Source organism: Trichoplusia ni, chromosome 12 (genome assembly GCF_003590095.1).
Source record: "Trichoplusia ni isolate ovarian cell line Hi5 chromosome 12, tn1, whole genome shotgun sequence".
In the NCBI taxonomy this organism is placed as follows: domain Eukaryota; kingdom Metazoa; phylum Arthropoda; class Insecta; order Lepidoptera; family Noctuidae; genus Trichoplusia; species Trichoplusia ni.
The window spans coordinates 13,247,441-13,264,082 of record NC_039489.1 but is presented as its reverse complement, the minus strand read 5'-3'; the positions used below and the strand labels follow the sequence as shown (position 1 = coordinate 13,264,082).

The following is a 16,642-nucleotide window of genomic DNA, read 5'->3' as shown; positions in this document are numbered from 1 at the left end:
AGGAAACGTGCCCAGAAGCCTGATTACATCGCCACGTTGTATGACAATGCTTATTCTTTGAGCAAAATACAGACCATAATCATCATTTCTGATTCATGTCTGTACTAAAGTAGAAATATACAATTCTAAATGCTAAATATTTAGCTTTTTAACAGACCTGATGACAAAATTTATAATAAAGTCAGATCTGGTATATTTGTTAGTCTTAATTTACCATGCGTTAAGGCAACGTATTTTGATAGTAACTACTTGCAACTGTTAACTACTAACTTTAACGCAACGGCTTACTCACGCGTATTTATCGGGATTGCCCGTCTAATTTCGGACCCAACCAGAATCCTTAATCATGAACTGACGCGGCGGTGTCGCAATCAATTAGTACATTTAAAAATCAGGTGAAAAAAAACATTTTTTTTTGTGAAATTTTCCTTTCTTTTTCTACAATTCAACCGTTGCATCATTTAATAAGGTAAAATATTATTAGTTATTATCCCCATCCATACCGAGTTCCTCCCCGCAGTGCGAGCACTTCCTGCGGCCGCTGACGCTGAGCAGCTTGTCGGGGCGGGGCTCGGGCCGCGCCGCGCGGGACCCGTCCGCCGGCTGCCCGCTGGAACATGCAGCATGCACGTTATAGATAACATCTGATATTAGCTGTTATTGAACCTTCAAAGTAGATTTCAGAGTAAATTTAATAGTTAATTCATTTTTTTTTGCCATGTAAAGGAGAAACCCGATTCTGGGCCTAGCCGTTACACAAATGAAATATGTACCAAAAAATTCTACTATTTTTCTTTGTTTACCCATTTAAATATTAGCCTCAATTACAATGGCCAAGTCTAAAAAAAAGTACATTTCTATTTTTCTATTTAAAACCACCTTTGTAAACCGTTAAAGTATTTATTTTATTGTACATAACTTCATTTGCAAACACTAGCATTAAACAATAGAGTGTACCTAGGATATAATTGATTTAGCGGATATTATATTTTTAAAACTATATCAATATAAAATGAAAAATATACATTATTTACAAAGCGTCAAAAAAGACATCTTCATCATTTCTAAAATCGGGAAACTTACCCAGAAGAATAAGAATTAGTATTGCCAGTGTTGTATGGCAATACTAATTCTTTGGGCAAAATATAGATCAGCCTTAGCGTTTATTTTAGTGTAATTCCTTTTTTTTATATTCAAATAATTGTAAAATAAAAAATCTGGTGTCTAATAACTTGTTTATGTAAGCACGATTAAAAAATCATTAAAGGAAATAAATAATTGAAAAAATCGATTTTAACGCATCGATTCATTTATTTCACATGGATTACACTAGCAAATGTCAAATGCCAATGTCAACGTCTGATAATTGTCATCGTGCTTTCATAAGTGACATTCGCTTTTCGTATCTTCGAGCGCGTGAATGTGTTTTTCAAATTCTCGAGATTTATTACAATATTAAACCTCTGCTCGAATACTGGACTCCGAAACTGATTGCCTTCTGACTGACCCTTGCTTGCATATTGGATGCCTGCATTCCTGCTGACCTTTGCTGGAAAACCGGATCTGGATATTGCTCTTCTGACGATTGGTGGATACTGTACCATGAGTTCATTAATGGTGGAATAGCAACAGACCGCTGCAACACAATAGAAAGGCGAAGATTGGTTGGGTGCTGTGCCCACACCATGGACCAATTTTACTCCTGCACAATTCCTGTATTATTATATTACGATAATCCTAACGAAGGTGGTTAATAAAGAACGATCTTAATAATACAGTTTTTATTTTAATAAACCTATTGTTGCAATCTCAGTTTACTGTAATTTCAGATAGCATCAAAAAATCCCCTGGTAGTAAATACAATGTTTAAATATGTCATTATTGATCTAAGTAGGCCTTATCTACACAGTTTTCTGCTGAAGTTTTCACGAATATTAATCTGAGTTTATCGCTTTTTAAGTAAGTAGGTAGGTACCTAAACCTCATCATGGTAGATTGCAAGCGCTACAGTTGAATAAATACAACGCAGGAGACGGCCATATGTTCCAGCGATGCCACCTGACAGCAGAGAGTGTGAGAGAGAGACATGAGAGAGAGCGTTGCTAAGCGCGCTCCGTCCTTTATAGCGCACCGCTTGTCAGGTCCCAGGTTTTGAAGGAGGTTTCACTAAGGATCTTGAGAAGGAGGTTTCACTTTAAAAAGGAGGTTTCGCTAAGACTAACAATCAGTGTAAACATTGTCTGATTTTACCAATTTGGCCATTGTTGAGTGTCGTGAAAATTGGACTCGTGAAATCTTCCTAAGTTCTCTAATTTATGGCAAAATTCCAGCTCTGTAACGCCAGGCCCAAGTTTCTATGGAGTTTGGTTTTCTCCTTTAAATGTTTAAACTTTAAATCTTTTAGTAGCGTTAAATGAAGTGTGGATTGAGATTTTTTTATGTTTATTCATCTTGTTATCACAAACATTCAATTTATACGTTTACAGATCTGTGATGTATATTTTACTGTTGATGAAAAGCGTCCCCAGTATTTTTCCACATGTTGCTCTTGTGCCGAGAGTAACCAGTGCCTGAGAACGAATTCAGATCATTCTACCTCTGCCTGGGACTGCTTCACTGATGTGAATACCAATGTATGGAAAACCATATTCTTACAAATAATATAATTAAAAAGCTACCGCGCCAAACATAAAGAAATATTAAAATTTATGTGTCCAAATTACAGGTAGGTATTTCACGTTAAGTGAAAAGAGAATCAACAGATAATTCTGAGTTAACAAAACAGACAAAGGATCACAATACAGGCGAATTGAGAACCAAATTATTTTTAGTTGATAAATAAATATTGTATTCTATTCTCATCGGTGTTGCCGGCTGTCTCTACATCCTTGTGTTACCTGTGCAGTGCGGAGTGTGTGAGGCTGTCCCTCTGGTGAGGGTGTCGCAGCGGCCGCGCTCCCCGGAGCTGCTCCTCCAGACGACGCTGCTCGGCTTCCTGGAATCATGTCACAGTTGTCATCATCATCATCATCATCACCATATTCATCCACTATTTATTATCCATTATTTATTATTATTAAAGAATAGTGCTTAACCTTAGTGAAATATATAATAGAGGTCCACAAAACTGTTCTACCACCTCCCTAACAGTTTTTTCTGTGGACTCAGGCGAGTCTTTTATGTTTTAAGTTGGGAGTTTAATAATATAGCGTGTGAAATGATTTAATTTCAGTGATCATGTATTTCATACGTTATATTTTTGTTCCGGTTGTTATTAACGTATCTTTGACAGTCATTACGGGTAAAAGCTACGCTAAGAGATATTGTTTTGCTTAGATTAATGGGTTCTAGAGGTAGTCTCTCCATGTAAAACGCTGGTACTTAGCTGCATCCGCCTGGTACTGCATACGCCTCAACATAGTTGGGAAGAGTCTAGGATGATGATGAGTAAATGATAGGAGAAAACAATTAAGAAAGTAACTTTATAAGCTTTTATAATATTAGTTGCATACATCTCTCTACTAAAATTAATTAGTCCGCCTCACTAATGTTACATTAATAATTTTGGATCTGATTTTAACATTTTTAATAAAAGTAAATGCCAAAAATTATAATAGATCCATTGCCCATCTCATGCCCCAGACTTATGGCATACTCGAGTTCAAGTAGGATTTTGCTTTAATAATTATATCTTTATACCTGTATAAGCCAGTGCTGGTTGTAGTTGTAATTTGCTGGCTTCCTATTCCTCGCCTGCATCCAGTCCGTGTTGGAGATCAGCTTTGGAGTGGGAGCCGCGCTTAGAGCCTGGAAAAACAACAGTGGACAGTAAGTGCCTTGATATAATTTAGAAATATTTTAATTTACAATTTGAAGACTTCTAGGAAATTATAAAAAATAATACAAAGTAAGAAATAATCACATTTTCCTTCAATGGAGGCAGATACCATTGCCCCTTTTCAAAGTTATATGTATTTTTGTATAAGAGTTTTTGTGTATGTATAAATAAGGTGATAAACTGTTACAAATTCACGAATAAACCCGAACTCCAAATTCCGGAATCTGAAATGAATTCCTTTCTCTACATGGGTCCGAGTCACGTTGGTCACGTTGCACACATGTATAACATAACATTTATTTAATATTAGATGTTACAGCTGCAAAAAATCACCCACCTGTAACGAATTTGGTTATAAGTAGCCTGGGATCCAATGTGCCAGCTTCTATACTAAATTTTATCGAAAACGGTTCAGCCATTTGAGCGTGACATATAAACACACTCACGTTTTCACCTTCCGTCGTCTTAATTACTGTGTAGTAATATTATATTGATTATACCTGCAGCGTGTGTCTGGTCATGGGATGGTAGTGTTGTGTGTTGTGTGAGGGCGGCGCTCGCAGCTGCACGTTGGCGTACTCCACCGCCGACGGGACGCGACTGCTTCTGTGAATAGCAAGAGTTTGTTTCAGATGGGGTTACACTGGTTATTTGATAGGTACTTAATGTTTGATAGTTATAAAAACTTTCAAGAGTAGGAAATTTAATAGTTGTGCACACCGAATTAGGACAAGCATTTGTGGAACGTAGATCGGATAATGCTTGGGTTATTGGTGTAGTGACGTATACGTCCAGTCGTACAGTCATATTTTGTAGATTTGCGATGGAATTTAGACTACCATAATAACTATTGGATTAAAGCTATTAAAACTAAAACAGTTTTTCTGTCTTTCTTACACCTAATAATTGTGAGTTGAATATGGAATTATTTTTGCCAACATAAATGAGATAAAATGAATAAGAACTATAACAAACTGACCTCATCGTAATTTCCCTCTCTATGGACTCCCTGCTCTTGGGCTTGGGCGGCAGTACAGGCTGCGGCACCCTGGCGGGCTGCCTCCTGGCCTCCGCCGCCTCGTACAGCACCCTCCTGCTCTCCTCAACCCCGAAGTGTCGCTGCATGTGCTCCTCAGACACAAACGGCTTCCGTTTCTCATCCACCCCTCTCTCCTCTTGCCTTTCTGGCACGGCGGGGGGAATTGCAGGATAATTCTCATTAAGAAGTAAATTGGGCATTGAGTGCCTGTAATGAGGGTTCACTTCCGGTCGGCTGCGCAGCGGAGGCTTCTCAGGAGTTGAAGGTATGGAGGAGATATCCTGAACTGATTTCTGGATGATCCTGTTCTGGTCTCGGAGTAGGTTTTCTCTCTGACGACGTAATTCTTCTTGCTCCAGTTGTAAAAGTTCTCGTTCGAAGCGGAGAACCTCCTATTTTAAGTTGATGTTGATTATTCGGGTTTTAAATATATTAGTTAAAGGTCCTATGTAAGTCTTTTTAGGTTAAAATATACAAAATTTACAAGTTTAGTTCTTATTATCACTAAATTTTTAAACATTCTGTTAGTGTGTTAGATAAACGATAGACACTTAACATAAAAACAATAGACCTTTTGAATGTTTTTTGCATTATTGTTAATTATTAACACTTATTGATAATGTAATTGTAGTTTTAGTGACAATAGCATGATGTGCGAGGCTGGAAGCTAGCGTGAGCTGAATCACACCGATCGCATGTTATTGAGATTGTTTATTATTGTTATTTTAGGAAACTTTGGTTTTAACACAAATATAGTATAGTTTTGCATGATTATGATATACGTGTAAGTATTTTTTATTGCGGTCAATTAATTCGTTAATTTGCATTTTTAGCTATCTTATGATCAATACATGGCAAAATTATCGTTAAAAATCCAACCAACTTTATTTACAATATTAAAATCATCGTTTCCTATTGCAACGTATGTAAGTGTAAAACATGATTCACCTTGGTGTGAGCATCGTCATAGGGACCGCCGGGCCAGTCCGCGTTAGTGCGAGCCTGCAACGTGACGCACGCCACTGCTTGTTATTTACATCACAAGATGGCGCTGGCGGAACCACAATATTCATGACCAACGCTGGACTAGTGGTCAGTTACTCAAAGTTATGGTCGAATTATTAATGATGAGGACTGATGATTGTAAACAATTTCGATGGTGATTTAGTTATTACAAAAATATATAATTGTTTTCAGTAATTGGAGATAAAAAAAATATTAAATTAGTGTAATAAGATCACATATATTGAAATTAACTTCCTGCTCATTGAAGTTATTTTGTTTCACAGAATTTCAGATTCAAATATTATGGTTCCTGAGTTAAATGTGAGTTAATATTTTATGGATTTGAAAACACAAATCGTTATACACAATTTAACATTTGCATGTCAAATGACAATTAAAATGGCATGGCAATGGATGTACATATCATGCAAAAAATGTTAAAAGAAAAAGGAAAATTTTAATTATCAAGAATTTAGGAAAGATAGCTTTCTAGCATGCCAGTGCTAATCTACAACTAAAGTGTAAAAATAAAAGGCATATAATAATTTAAAATAATTATAATTTATTCGTAATATCATACATAATCATATTAATTTTTGGAAATATCTTAATTATAATAGTTTTGGACTTTAAATACAATGTTTAAATACGAATAAAGCGTTAAAAAGCATTTGTTAATATGGCAGCTTTATGTTTTAAATACCACGATAATATCGTAAATTATATGACTATTCTAAATAATTTTAAGGATTGTAAAATGTAACTATTGTTTTCAATTCTTTTGAATCAATCTAGAATATTCTACCTACAACTAATAATATACACTTTGCACCTATACAATAATACCTAACTTATACTCCTTGCTGAAGTAAATTATATCTAGTGTAATTTATGATTAAATTAGTAACTAAAATGATTACTGAATGACGAAATATTACTGGTTTGAACCATGAATATGTGAATTTGTATCTATTTCTATACTATTTTTGTACTTAATGGCAAACTAACATCTACCTACAAAACATAACCTTATTTTTTACTATATTAATTCTAAAATTCCAATTTGTTGTTTATATTTGTGGTATTTAAAACATGTATAATTACATAATAAATACACCCTTAAATCTAAAGTGCTTTCAAAGCAAGTGCTAGCCCCTATTTACAATAGCATTACAGCCTTAATGTAATAATAAAGTGAGAAAACAACCGCTTTTGGAACTAAATAACCCAATATAAATACAAAGAAAAGAAGACAAATTATATAAAATAAAAAAAGAATTAAATACATATTTTAATTAACTTATGTAACAATAAGTTGAAAAGGAAAGTCTGTCGAATTTAATTAACGGTAATAACCGCGAAGGCTCGAAAGCGACTCAAATATTTATCGATTAATCAGTGATGCGAGTAATTCGAGAAAAGAAATATCTTCCCATACAACAGCTTTGTAATATGTAAGATCTACTGTGTGTGCAATACGACTAAATTATGCATGCTGTTCGGACTCGGCAAGTTCTTTAATTGCAAGCTCATCCAGTGCTTATTGACATAACGATGTAATTGCAAGCTTATTCAATTGAAATAAAGTTTCTTCTTCAACATATTACCACCTCATGTGGGTAAGCACATTGAAATTTAGACTTTACTTCAATAACATAAGTGCCAAATTACTTTAACCAAGCTTCACTAGTAAGGGTTGATTTTTGAGGTAATATTTTCTGGCGATTATTAAACATGCATAATTAGACGACAGTAACAGGTAAAGTGCTAGACCAAATTTCTAATAGATCTTCTAAATAGCATTTCATAATAATGAAACGAAAGAAGAAATAATATATCTATTTTGATTTGACACCAACTCTGAACATACTGTATATGGTTGAAGTTATTAAATGATCCAATACCGATAACCACCACCAGGTTTACACGAAGTTTAATCAATTGTGGACCAACGTAGTGCCAAATCAAAACATTTGAAGGAATAAGTTTTTTTGGACGTGCAAAATTTAAACCTCTGCGACAGTATGCTACGAGGCTACATCAGAAAGTATTCGTAAATGCTTTTTCCAATTATTATGGAGATATTTATTAATTTAGAAAGCCTTTCTCTACACAAATTATAACGCTTCGATACGGCTGTTTTTCTGAGATAATTCGTGCAAGAAAGGAATCATGTTAAAATTATTACTGTGGACTTTATTTTTCAAGTTCAAAACCAAATTGAATAGCTTACTTCAATATAAGGCCTGTCTAGTCATTTAATGACATTCTTACACCAGGAAAATTGCTATTTTTTTTTATAATCGAGTAACTATCTACACTTTCCAGATTATCAAACTTTGCACGTGCCAACCCCCTACTCCCCCTCCCACTACTCAGCCACTATACCTGTTGCTGCTGCAGCTTCTTGTCGAGGCTCTCGATTTTGTCTGCGGGAGCCTCGGTCAGCTCCGTCAGCTTCGAGTTGAGGTTCGAGCTGAACTCCACTTGCTTCTTGGATGATTCCTCCTCATCTGACGTGACCGTCACGTGCGTGTATGGCTGGAAATTGAGTTTTACGTGTGTTGAAATATGGTTGAGATTTTAATGTGCATTTTTTTGGAACCGTATCCAGAAGAAGGCCCTATCATGCTATATGAAATCATGCTATCTTCGTTACTGTTTAGCGGTATGATAGAGACAAAATGACATCACAGTATCGTTCTTGTAATAGTTAAAGGTACTTGATAGATTGGTAATAGGTTGCTTATTAATGTTTAAGAAAAAAAATCTTTTTTTAAACAAATAGTTATAAAATCAATTCTCAATCCTTTCTCGTATAGAGAAGAAACCTGTGCCCAGCAGTGGAAAATATATATATGCTGGTATTAGTATTAGTTCAGTAACACGAGTATATTTAGTAGTTTCATGTTGAAGGCATATAGATAACATCTGACATACATTTTGTGATAATGATCTCACTTGTTTAATAATAGCAGGAGATTATGACTCAAGGTAAGATTAATTAAATTTGCTCTGGTCATAATTACAAGATAATGACTGGACTCAAACATAGCATATTTTAGCGCTGACTCACGTACAAACATGTGTATTTTTTTTGTATATGAATGCATGAAATTCCTACTGACAAATTACTTGCTTGCTACAATTATATGTGCTTTAAGTTAGCCTTCAATAAAGGGCGGGAAACAAGAGGTATACTGTCTATAAGTATATTTTTGGACGTTCTACAAGTGAAACTTGGTAGTACATTGTATAAATTAATTTTGATTTGATTTTGCATAAACATTAAATGTATACGACTTACTCCTATATGTCAAGTTGCCTTCCAAATTCTATTAAGTTTTAAAAAAGACTAATTAAATGAAAGTAAACACACCTCACTATTCTGTCTGCTATGTGGGTTAGAGGTCTCGGGAGACGAGTGCCCCTTATACCAGGCCTCTGCCGAAGGGCCCCTGTCCACATCCACACCAGAATCTCTGCTTTCTCTTAAGTTGGAGTCCATATCATGAGACAGCGTCTTCTTGTATAGAAGCTTCTCGATCTTGGTTTCCTCTTGCAGGAAGGAAGTGATGTCAGGTCTTGGGGCCAATGTGAGGTCGACATCCAGGTAGCTGTCGTCCTGACCCTCGATTCCGAGGAAGCTGGTGCGCTTGTTTCGGATCTCCTTCTTGATGCGGCGCGCTGAGCTCGTGTGCTTGAAGTTGCCCTGAAGATGTAGAGAAAAATAGAGTGAGTATTATTTTTCGACAGCTTTTATGAAACCGAGTTCGAGGCTATGGCGCATTGATTCCTTACACTGCGGGGTTTAAGTAACATTAAAATTTCGTGCATCATGACACCCAGACTTGAAACAAGCTGTCGTGGATCACACCTGTCCTACGAGGGTATTGGACAGAAGCGGTTTGAAGTGGTGACATTTACCACTCGAATACCCAAAAGTGAGGCTTGGTAATCGACTGTGCAACAGTTTCACAAAGCCAAAGGCCTCTTTTCATAGTTGTTTTTTGTATAGTAGGCTAATGATAGACAGAAATAAGTAATCTATTTTTATCATTCTAGTTCATCACTAACGATAAGTTTTTAGATAGGCCGATTTGATCAAACAAACACTTTAACATGCTCAAACACGTCAATTGGTAGGAACTAACCTATTTTCATAAGAACGCGAATTTCAAATAACCGTACATGACTTTATTCTATTGTTTTTCTCACTTATCAGAAACATCACTAAAAACAAGGTCATACCTGAAATACAATTTGGATCACACTCTACTTGCGCTATCAATAATCAATTGACAGGACATTTGAATATCACACACATATTGATAACAAGAACTAGATACATAAAGAGATTATTTAAATATACATACATTGCCCAGCAGTTCATCTTCGTTGCTCTCCTCGGTCGGAGGCGGAGGAGGCTTCTCCTTCGGCGGTTCCAGAACATTCGTGGGCAAATCCAGAGGGAAGGCTGTCTCCTCAGAATTCTGATAGAAGATGTCGATGTTCTCGTACAGAGGAGCCACAGTTATCTTCTTGTTTATGAAGTCGTCTTGTTTATCTTCTGTAGTTTCGTCCATGGCTGCGCTGTCTTCTGAGTCAAGTTCTTTGAATGCCAACTCTAAAGCATCGATCACCTAAAGATGAGAATTTGTTAAAGTTTTTGTGTTTTTTTTTTGTTGGTAACACTAAGTTGGGTTTAAACATTGCATTGTAGAAGCATTGCTGTGGCTTTAGTTTTGTGAAGCAATTTCAAGTGCCTTTGAGTAGGCGTGCTTCTACAGTGCGTTAAGAAAATTAACACAGTTAAGGAAGCTAACTCCAATTTAAAAACACGTAAAAAATCAATAAAATTAATTTCAAACTGTGTGAAAATCTAAAAAAGTGTGACGCAGACAAATATTGATTAAAAAACTATTTACAGAAAACCAATTTGTAAATTAAAAGGCAACGAAGTAATAACGAAAACAAAAGTAAAAAAAAACAGAAGCAAATCACGGTATGCGGAGGAAGCATGCAAAGGTGTTATAAAGGTACCAAGAGCGAGTTTTTGACATCACATTATCTGATGAATTATTCTCTTAAACCGCAATTAAATTAAAGACAGTAAACGTACCTGTTTTTACAATTCTAAAGTTCACTTCTAATGCATAGACCAAAAAAATCACATTCACAAATTTATTTTCGTACTCTCGCCAACAGAGTGCGCTGTATCACATCAAAAACTCGCACCAGTACTGGTTAGACACAAAATGAAAAGGAAGCAACACGCACTACTTGAAAAATATCTTACCTTAATAGCCCATCACCATTATACTAAGATATTAGCGCCCTTACTCTCAGAGACTTATCAAACTGTATCAGACTACAGATAAAACTGTTTGTCTTAGATAACTCTCGGCAGATAACATTGTACTGATTTTATAACTATTACATGTATAATGATTATGATATGATTGTAATTACATACATCTTAAATAGCATATTTATGAAAGGATAATGAATAAACAAATAGTATGTTAGATATATTTCATGTTTGTATAACTTATTTTCAGGACTTACATATACTGATACATACAATAATGAATATACATAGTATAAGTTTTTGAGAGCTTGCCCTCATGATATCAGGGAACAAAATGACATGAATTAGTACGTACATAAATAAAACTCATACAATTAACAATGTAACATGTATTTTTGATAAAATGAATTTTACATATCACTTAGATAAATGTATAAATACTGGGACAACTACTCTAATATATGAATAAGGTCTATACAGAACTGTGTGACTATATAACCCTGTATGTAAGGGCTCGTTCACACGAGCTACTTTATACGACGACTATTTTGTCTTAGTACCGTTAAGTTATCGCACATTGAAGACATTTATGTTAAACATGCATCCTATTTAAATGTTCGCTAAAAATATATTCAACTATAAAGAGTTAATTATTACTAGATAGAAATAAATTGGCCGATTGAATCCGCAATGTGCGACTTGAATGTTCGACAAAATCGTCACGATTCGAGTTTTAGAGTGATGTGCAGGACCCCTACGGCCGAATGCTAGGAATTGATCGATTTTAGCACATTCAAGACATTTTAAAGTATTAATAGATGGGGTCTACAATACTACATTAATAGAGGTGACAAGTGATGACCAGTGAGATCAATAGATCATAAAAATACTATAAATTATTTGACATCCATTGTTATTCTCATCTAAGCTTGCAATGCAATGTATGAGAATGATATGGATATGATTGATCATTGACACATAGAACATTCTAGACATAAGTTACTACATCACTCCTTGCGATTATCGGCAAGTGACAAATGCGACAGACACTGTGAACGCGGTTTTAGATGAAAATGTTATCGCGTAAAATCTAAAAGGTACCCGAACGAATGTTAGGTGAATTCTAAATTGTCGGGACTGTTCGATTTTATTATCTAGCACTTACACTGTCTGCTCAACGAATATTAAGTTCTCAGCTCGACTAAAGACGTCTGAATCCGGATGGGATCAGCTCGTCTCTGTCATCACTATCTAGTCATGCAATCGATATGAGGATGACGTGAGAATGACGCAAGCCAAGCTACACGTTATCGGCGACGGGGCCGGCCACAGTTTTCGTTGTTACTTTATTGTTAATGAACAATATAGTTTTCCGTCTATTCGGTTCTATCCTACGCTTAGTCCGCTTCTCCCAGAACGGGTTCTCGTCCTGCGAGCTACTTACCGCTACTTCGCCACTGTTAGCTGTAATATCACGAGGTTGCTGAATATCTTTAATACTTATATTATTCAAATGATTAGGTGAATTATCTAGTTTTACTTGTGAACTCTCCGATGTACTAGATAAGTCTGGCACATCGATACATTTTAGCGGTTTAACTGAATTCTTAGGTGAAATGTTAGTGATAGTTGTGATGTTAGAGACAGTTACCATTGGCATGCTGTTAGGAGAGTTAGCATTGTTAGTGTTCCCGGCACCGGCGTTCATATTGTTGCAAATTTCATTCAGATTCAAGTGTATGGTCATTTTCCCCTCAAACACCACTGTGTCGCTTTCCGACGAGGTGGAGGCAGGCTCATTCAAACTTACGCTGGTGTCCTGGTTTTCCAAACTTTTTAGAGTGTCTTCATCGTCCTTGTCGAGTTGAATCTCAGTTACTTCCGTGACACTTAGTTCCTCTATCTGAGAGACAGCTTGCAGGTAGTTGCTAGCGCTGTCGTCATCAGTCTTGATGCTTGTTTGGTCTTCAGGCTCTTCGATAATCACATCTTGTACGAGCTGCACCGGTTCTGGGATCTTGTCCAGCTCTTCGATCTTCATTTCCATGGTAGTTCCGTCTTCGTTAGACGACTCGTATTCCGAGACCTCAACCATTGGTTCTCCGACAGGAGAGGCCACTTGTGTCAGGTCAGCAATGTCATCGGCTGGCGCGCATGAGTCTCTCGCCGTGTGTATGCCACTGTCTTCAGTCTCGATATCACTTGGAACGGTATTATTCTGCATTTCAGTACAGTCAAAGTCTTCTAAGCTTTGCACTCTGTCGAATGAGTTAGGAGACGACTGTCCGTTAATATCCAAACTATCCAAGGAGCGGCAGAAGCTTTGCATTTGGTTTTCTATGCCAGACAAACTTGATTTCAAAGAGTTGTCCATCATCGATTCTTTAGGCTCCTCAACTTTGATTTCAATTTCTTTGTTGTGGGCAAGTTCCTCTTCCACGGATATTTTTGGTATTTCCTTGTTTTTGGCAGCGTCGAGACAAGACAAACGCTCCTTCAGGCTCATGGAAACTTCTTTGACTTCAGTCTTTGTAGCCTTTATTTCTTCCTCAGAGGTTTGTGATTTCAAACTGTTAAGACGCTCTTTCAGGGATCTTGTATTGCTTAGATCTCCATTTGAAAGCCTTTTCACTTTCTCTGGTTCAGTCGTTTTGACTTTTTCGAGTGAAGACAGGCGTTCCTTCAGCGGCTTCACTTCAGTGGGTAACTTGGTCAGGTCGCTCGTAGACTTTTGGATGTGCGTCTCTTCTGTGAACTTCTCTAAACTAGACAGTCTTTCCTTGATAGATTTTTTGTTCGCAATTTCTGGGAGTTTCGGTTTATTCGGCTGCGGCTCTTGGGAATTTTCTCTTTCAAACTGTTCTCTCCTCTTGTGAATGTCGACTTTCGGTAAGTCTTTCTTCTGGTTATTGTTCTTTGCGTCGTTGGCTCTCTCTTGCTGGAAGGAGGTGAGTTTCTCCTCGATTTTGTTGCTTACATTCGTTCTGATTCTGTTCAGATCGCCGTTCTTTTCAGGTGATTTTTCTTTGAAGTTGTTATTAACAGCTGTTTTGACGATATTGCTGTTAGTTTGTGAGATGATTCTGGACTTGTAGCCCTCGATGGCTCCCTCGTACGTGTACTCCTCTGGTTCGGGAGAGCTGATAGTTGTGGTGGTACAGGTGTCGTATTCGTTGGCACTGGAGCCAAGCTTGCGGTTTGTGTCGCAGTTAGACAGGTTGTCGACATCTGAATGATTCTTATCCAGGTCGATACCATCGCTCTGAAAAATACAATCGATGATCAATACAAATTTCGGAGACTGACTGGAAAAAAGTACTAATTGGGGAAAATTTACAAGATCATGTATTGCAAGTGAGTAGTTATCAGGTATACTTACAGCTAGACTGTGCGTATCGCAGTCCTCGCTGAGGCTGCTCTTGGTGCTGGAGGTGCCGATGCCGAGGTCACTCAAGTCATGGCCGTCGTCTTCAGTATATAAGGCAAGCGGGTTCCGCCTTCTCCGGCCAGCCCTGTAACAGAAGATAGATTGAGATTAGATATATTGCAACTTTTCCATTATTTAGTAGAGGATTATGGTAACAATAGACTGGTTCATGATTAAAGCCAGAAGAACTCGGAGCAAAGAGTTGGCAGAAGTGAGATTGTTTTCATTATTATTTTAAAATGTTTAGCTTTGTTCTAGTACTCGTAGTAATAGATATATGCAATGTAAATAAACAATTCTTGGCAAAACATGTCACTAGTATGAATCCTTGGAGTATTTTTTTTGTACTTTAGACTAATGTGTTGGTATGTAATGTACACTCAATAAGCTCGATTCCTAGAACAACAAGTTATTATTAGGGGCAAGTCAGAGCGTGTGTTGACAGCCTATATTTATTGTTATTAGTCAGTGTTAGTCAGACATCCTAGTTGTGACTAAATGCAGGGGAACTGTTTGTGCGATGACTGTGTTTCTGGTTTCAGGTGTGTCTTTCAGTTTGCTAAGTGACTAGTATTTATAACAACTCTACGGGAACAGTATTCCAAAAACTAAAATAGGTTGGATATAAGAATTGCTTGTGTTTGGTACTCCGGTCGGTCCTTTTCTGCTCTAATTTTTTTTACACCTTAATGATTTAATTTTTGTAATATTATTTGTCTTACAGGTAATAGTTATGTTATACATGTCTATAATCTACTACATTTAAATGAGACACGAACTTCATATGCTTAGTAAAAGGATATACAATGTATTTAGATTTAAACAAGCAAGGAAATAAAATGATGCAAAAAATAAACTTGCAGAACACAAAAAAAAAAGTTACAACAATCAAGTTTACCTATTAATATCAACTTAAACTGTATAAAACATGAATCCACTACTGCCAAGACTACAATCTCAACCTTGAACAAAAAAACTCGAAACTTCACGAGATAAAGTAAACAAGCAAAGCAAGCATTTCTAAAACCAGTTCCGAAGTTCTGACGCAACATAACAAATCACAATAATTATCAGCAATGATATAACGTATGAAAAGTGAAAACTAATATGATCAGCCATACTTTCTTCGTAACACTTATCTGCATTTGAATAGAAAGTAGTTAAAATAACGCCGGGACTGATAATGTTATGATTTATTTAAGATTCGCGTGAGATTGTGTGGTTCCTGGATCGAGGTAATGACCGGTTAAGTTTTTGTTGACCGAGCCTTAGGACTTTAATTTTAAAGTTTTATGCCAAATTTTCTAGACGCACGAAACATTTTTAGTTTTTGTTGTGAGTGAGATGTCATTCAAATGATTTAAGATTTTGGTTTACACCAAAAACTCTTTTTTATATATTTTGTACAAATCATAGGTATACCAATATTATCACGTCTCCTTAGTCATCTGTCTTCTTGTCAATCGAATTATAAACATCACTCTCTTTATTATTGATACACTGCAATAAAAAACAATTGAAACTAAGTTCTGCCTGAATTGTACCTTAGTTTCGTAATGTTATAACCATCCCCAGTACTTGTAGGTACATTAACAGCATGAGTCACAAGTTCAGTGACCTTTAAATTTTTCTCTCGTTAGAAACGTTTCACAGCGTCCGTGATCTCGACTGCACCTCACTTTATCTCGGTTTTCCATCTTAATTGCTGGCATAATTACGCCTACTAGGCCCCAGTGAGATTGAAGGAAAACGCACTATATAGCCGGTGGGCGGCAGATTGCGATAGGCCTTTGTCGACTTTCAATTTAGTACTTAAGCGAAGATGGCATTGACCTTGTTGGAGACAAATGCTTATTGTAGGGAAACCGGACAATAAACAATTGGTAATTGTAGTTTTTATTTACATGGTTTAGTTTTTGCTCGTTCGTTCCGAATCACTTGGATATCCGTTAAGGTCTGAACTATTAAATTACATACAGGGCATCAGTGATCCATGTTTATGTAACAGATCTTTTCACATTT

The 16,642-nt window shown here is 36.4% G+C and overlaps 1 protein-coding gene across 1 annotated transcript in view; it reads right to left on the bottom strand.

Annotated features, from left to right (window-relative positions):
- LOC113499606 (LIM domain only protein 7) overlaps window positions 1–16,642 on the bottom strand; it is a gene marked incomplete at its 5' end in the record, with an annotated part of 46,423 nt that overhangs the window by 2,935 nt on the left and 26,846 nt on the right. The window contains 11 exons of the mRNA XM_026880122.1: window positions 504–610; window positions 2,898–2,995; window positions 3,700–3,807; window positions 4,339–4,444; window positions 4,818–5,269; window positions 5,826–5,879; window positions 8,271–8,423; window positions 9,262–9,594; window positions 10,259–10,525; window positions 12,845–14,455; window positions 14,573–14,705. Of these exons, the coding sequence (XP_026735923.1) occupies window positions 504–610; window positions 2,898–2,995; window positions 3,700–3,807; window positions 4,339–4,444; window positions 4,818–5,269; window positions 5,826–5,879; window positions 8,271–8,423; window positions 9,262–9,594; window positions 10,259–10,525; window positions 12,845–14,455; window positions 14,573–14,705 (3,422 nt within the window). The remainder of the gene's footprint in view (window positions 1–503; window positions 611–2,897; window positions 2,996–3,699; window positions 3,808–4,338; window positions 4,445–4,817; window positions 5,270–5,825; window positions 5,880–8,270; window positions 8,424–9,261; window positions 9,595–10,258; window positions 10,526–12,844; window positions 14,456–14,572; window positions 14,706–16,642) is intronic.